We start from the raw sequence: 5,747 nt of genomic DNA on the forward strand, positions 1-5,747 counted from the left end.
CAATCATTCCTTTTATAGACTTGGTAATTAGTTTCATATACAATCAATCCTTTCATAGACTTGGTAATTAGTTTCATACACAATCAATCCTTTCATAGACTTGGTAATTAGTTTCATACACAATCAATCCTTTCATAGACTTGGTAATTAGTTTCATACACAATCAATCCTTTCATAGACTTGGTAATTAGTTTCATATACAATCAATCCTTTCATAGACTTGGTAATTAGTTTCATATACAATCATTCCTTTCATAGACTTGGTAATTAGTTTCATATACAGTCATTCCTTCTCTAGACTTGGTAATTAGTTTCATATACAGTCATTCCTTCTCTAGACTTGGTAATTAGTTTCATATACAATCATTCCTTCTCTAGACTTGGTAATTAATTTCATATACAGTCATTCCTTCTCTAGACTTGGTAATTAGTTTTATATACAATCGTACACTGCCTCTACAATTATTATGAACTTTAAAGACAAAGCATTGCCTCAGATTTAACTAAGTTTAAATTCAAGGACAACTTTCAGATCCTTCTTTGCACATACACAGGATGCCCAACTAGTTACAAGTGTGTCATGCCTGTGTGAATCAGTGAATACTGTTAAGGAAAACTAAATATTTCATATTTAGTTTTCACCACAAACCTTGTCTCACATGTAAACAGATAAACTTTCTGACTTTAAATACTTTACAAGATCTTCACCAACTTTCAATTATAACAAAAAATATATTTTATAAGAATTGTTATTACATAGAGTTGGTACTAAATAAAATATTACAAAGAAAACTTAAAACAATTTAATTAATGTTTTTTACAGAATAAGAAAACTATATTTTAATTGAAACAAATACATACTCAGTTTTGTCCTACCCTAAACTTATCCCATGACTGCTATTTTCATACTGTTCATATTGTTTTCCCTCCAACACAAACCATACAAGGGATTACATACACCTGTTTGTGTAAATGTTGACAAAAGTACAAGTGTTATAAGACAAACAGCTTTCAGGTACCTTAAATCTAAGTACTTCAAAAACATCCCGATTCATAGAAAATTGTTTTATTTTTGTTAAAAGTTTGTCAGAAAAGTCATACCTCTGTGAATTCCAAATGTTTAATTTTTTGCATAATTTTCTTTCATTTTAAAAACATATTTCTAAACATGATTCTTTAATTTTAAATATGTAACAATTGTGCAGTATTTAAACTGGTATTTTACTTCAAACTCTATTTAAAGCTGAGCAATATTTCGGATTTTTGATAAACTGTGCTGAAATCATGTTTTATGGTAAAACAATAATAAGAAAGATCCAAAACTTCGGATTAAATGTATTTACAATTATTGCCAAGTGATTCTGCTTTTAATTACTCTAGTTGTCACCTGTTGAAACTAATGATAAAGAAATAAACACAGAATATGTGTTAAAAGTTATAATAAAAATAAATTGAGAAGAAAAAAACTGCCAAAACATCATCACCTGTACAAGATTTCTGCGCAACATCATTATGAGAATGTGCTTCTTAAATAATATGCAAAATTTCTATTATTATTATTATTACTACTTGACATTTATAACATGAAATACATAATATTACCTTTCCATCTCTGATCGGTTTCCCTTGGAATAACTGAGTAGTGCGTTGTTATTTTGGAGAATCGCTGTTCTGTCGAGTACCATTTTCTAATTACAAAAGCTAGGCTTTGACCTTAAATTAATGAAATTATAAAAATAAGTAGAGGGAAAAAATACATCCACTAACATTACCCGTCTAGGCTCTACAAACTGACAAAAAAATCTCACATTAAAATTTCAAGTTTATATGTTCAAACTGGCAACAATTATTTTGTAGAGCTTTTTTGTTTACCATTTCCCAACATTGTAATATTTACCTATATAAACACATTTAAGTCAGGGTTACAAATACTTGTTATTACCTTTTTTCGTTGACCGAATCCGTCACTTTAGGCTTAGTTTTATAATTAAATTAAATTATTTATAAACAAAATAATTTAATTAATGCACAATTTTAGGTTGTTTTAGTGTTAAAATTAATTTACTATTTCATATTATTTTTTATTAAAAGATTTGAATCTTAAAAGTCAGTTTTTAACTTGTTAATAATATAACTAGGCGTTTTTTTGTTCTATTGTTTACTTTCTTCAAATCAAATACATCATTTGGAGAGGCTTTGTGAAAAACGCGGCAAGTTCTGAACAGCTTATTTCCCGGGTTTCGATACTCGTGGTAGGCACAGAACAGCTAGCTCATTGTGTATGTTTATGCTTAACAACAAACAACGGGTTCGGATCCAGTCATCAAACACGCTTGCCCTTTCAGCCTTGGGGTCATTATAATATGACAGTCAATCCCATTTTTCAGTATTTTGTGAAGTTTTTTTCCTGGTATATTTTTTCGAAACAACATTTTTGCAGTATGTTTTCAACTACTGTCAGTGTTTTTTCCCCTTCAAACCAAGCCCTTACAGTAGTGAGGAGTCGATGGTAGTGTCCAGGGTCACTGATGAGGAGTGGAATTCTCCGAAACTAGTCTGGCACACAGACCCCCCCATGAAAGAATAGACCATTTCAAGTTTTTACTTGTTGTTAAACAAATATTGAAAACTCTGTTCAACGAAGACCACTAACATATATCTTACCAGACGAAAATATAACATAATTTAATAAACAGGCTACCTCAAATAACTGAATTTGATGACTATAAGAGTTCCCAAATTATAGTAGTGAAAGTAGTAAGTAAGTAAATAAACAATTCTGTTATTTCAAGCGAATTAATACACATCGCTTGATGAAGCAAACAGCAAATCCATACTGTATATACTGTTACAGACGAATTTATTTAATTATTATTATTTACGCCCTTGTATCAGACACCTAAATCACGGTATGATCAGCTGATTAGTTTAATAATAGTAACAGTGAATAAAATGTTTAAAATGTTTTCAGAACAGTGGGTTTTTCTCTCAGCAAAGTCACATCGGGCTATCTGCTGTGTCCACTGAGGGGAATCGAACCCCTTATTTTAGCGTTGTAAATCCGTAGAATTACCGCTATCCCAGCGGGGGACTTTCCGAACAGAAATCATAGTTTTTGCAATATCACTAGTTTTAAACAGTTTTTAGCTTTAGTTTCCGTTTCGTCTAACTTATTGCTTAAATCTTCGTTACGTTTTATTAATTTTTACTGTTCTTGTAATATTACAGTGTCCCGGGATCGAGCACCGCTAGGGATATAATTAGAAACAACCAGTTTTATTGAGCCTAAAAGAAAATGTGAATTGAATCACATCTGCGGAAAATGTTATACACACACACACACACAATAAATACACAATAATACGTGATATTTCATTCCCATTTGTGATTAGGCAGCTGTCACAACATCCCAAAACGAATTTTTGACAATAGATAAAAATATTTTCGCAGCAAACTATGTTAGAATTTGACTGCACGTGAAAATGTATCATAGAATACTGCTATTGTAGCGGCGTCGTTACAAAAAATGCCGGAATTCCGCTTCGGCTACCAAAATAAATACCGAAACGGCGTTCTGCTTGGACTCATACGCTGGTCAATAATAATTTTGACATAAAACACCCGTTATTCACCTTTTACATTTGTGCTTGAACGCAAAAATGATTTTAACCGCTACAGTATTCGAAAATAATAATGGGTTTATCCCTTGGTATTTATAAGTAACTTCTGACGTTTTATTGTATGCATTAGTATCAATTACTTCGGTAAATGAGAGATTGGTACGGACTATGTTTTGATTGTAAGAGTTAAATTGTATAATAAGAGTTTTATAAATATTCAAGTGATTTCTTTTTACTTTTTTAAAGGGCAATTTTCAAATTTAATTGCGCCCTCTTCCTATTCTTAGTGGTGTAGTATGCATGAATACTAGTATGGTATGTTTCTCGTCATTTTCTTGTTTAGATAGACGAATATCTCTTGTTTGTTCAATAATTTTCAAAATAAGCGTTCCAGCGCGTATTTAGATTTACCAATAGAGTTGGTTCTGAAAAGTGACTAAATTTCCGTCTTTCTAGTTATACATTGCTCTGGGTCATTCCCCTTTGGTGCCACATGAATTCTCTCGCGGGAAATTTTGATGTAGATGTTGATAGTGATCTTAAACCATTGGCAATTCTTGTGACACCTTGAAGTTATCTCCTCTGTTTTACTTTTAGGATGACCACTAGTGACGTGGTTAAGGAGAGATGGTCTTATTGGTTTGTATATAGTAGTTGAGCATCGTACCGAGGTTTTATTGAACCTTGTTCCAGAATTATGTCAGAAAACGTCTTTAAACAGTGGTACAGAAGTGCTATCTTATTCGTCAAGCACAACCATTGGTCGTCAAGCGCACCCATGAACCTCTGATTTAAAAAATTAATATAGATTACTTTGCACTTTGTTTACACTGTGTCCAGTCTCTTTTTAACTACAAACTCAGACAAGTTCAGAAACTCGTCTTTGGTCCGTAATAAATTTTCTGTCGAACCTCTTATTATTGGCAGATTGCAACAATTTTCTGAAAGGGAAAGAGCAGTGAATTTGAGACTCAAACACTCACTTCTAATCCATACTGAATCAGTTATGAACGAAGCTCTTAAAATATTTCCAATCATATTGTAATATCTGATATCACTCGATACTCTAAATTCCAACAGGTACAACGATCAGCTAGCTTCAGTGTGATCCTGACTCGAAGAAAAAAAATATATCCCGAATTTCTGAGTCGAACAGAGTAATTAGCTATTACGCACTGCTACTTAGTTTCTATTCTTATCGAACTAATTACTGAAATGTATTTTCTACTAAAAATAAGATAAAATAAAACTCTAAAACAAGATCATATATTAAATTAAAACTATGCAGAATTTAAAAAACAAGAATAACAACAAACAATATTTGTATTAGTCTATTATTTTTATCCTTGGTATAATAATCATGAAAAAACTAATATTACGTAAATAAAATTTGATTAACATTCCTACCTCGCAACTTCTTCACCCAGGCCGCCATATTAAAAAACTGTTCGACAATTAATAAATACAGATAACAGCGAAATCAGGTATCTTTACTATATTACTTCGTACTTACAATTCCGATACGCTACGAATAATTACTTTAGAATGGATAATTATAAATCCAAATAATTTAGAATTTATGAAAAAGTAAAAGACATTACGAACTGGTAAAATATTTTCATGTACTTCTGTTACCGTTAGTACTAATGCTACGTGACAACAGCAACGTCGCTTCTCGATAAACTTAGCAGACGATTTACTCTGTAAGCTTGCGAAGTTTATTTTTAACCTTTTACTAATATTATGCAAGAAGTCTATTTTATGTTTTGTAAATACTATAAATAACTTATAGAATGTGTATTTTGTAATTTTCAAAAAATATAAGATATTTCGGAGATTTAATGTTTAGTGTCCTTGAACGCTTTAAAATTCGCAATTAAAGTTAGACAGTAAAAGCTTGGTCGTGTTAAACTTTATTGCGCCATCTATTGAAAAATACAGTAATAGAAGAAATATTAGTTTATTAAGAGCAATTCTACAATAAATTTTTGTTACAAAATGAAAATTGTGGTACATTGTGAAAGATTTATTTAAAGAAGGAGAAGTATATCGTGTAAATTTATAAAAAAGCAGCAATAACGTACTGGCATGATAATGCACAAATGATTAAAGAGTTAACATTTATGT

General features: G+C 31.0%; 1 protein-coding gene across 1 annotated transcript in view; it reads right to left on the reverse strand.

The window, feature by feature from the left end:
- The window catches only part of LOC106475255 (electron transfer flavoprotein-ubiquinone oxidoreductase, mitochondrial-like), a gene marked incomplete at its 3' end in the record, with an annotated part of 22,786 nt that extends 17,472 nt beyond the window's left edge, over window positions 1-5,314 (reverse strand). Inside the window, exons 1-2 of the mRNA XM_022379414.1 lie at window positions 5,028-5,314; window positions 1,603-1,713 (exon numbers count right to left, since the gene is read on the reverse strand). Of these exons, the coding sequence (XP_022235122.1) occupies window positions 1,603-1,713; window positions 5,028-5,055 (139 nt within the window). The remainder of the gene's footprint in view (window positions 1-1,602; window positions 1,714-5,027) is intronic.
- Window positions 5,315-5,747: the final 433 nt, after the last annotated feature.

Source organism: Limulus polyphemus, unplaced genomic scaffold (assembly GCF_000517525.1).
Source record: "Limulus polyphemus unplaced genomic scaffold, Limulus_polyphemus-2.1.2 Scaffold8298, whole genome shotgun sequence".
NCBI classification, from domain to species: domain Eukaryota; kingdom Metazoa; phylum Arthropoda; class Merostomata; order Xiphosura; family Limulidae; genus Limulus; species Limulus polyphemus.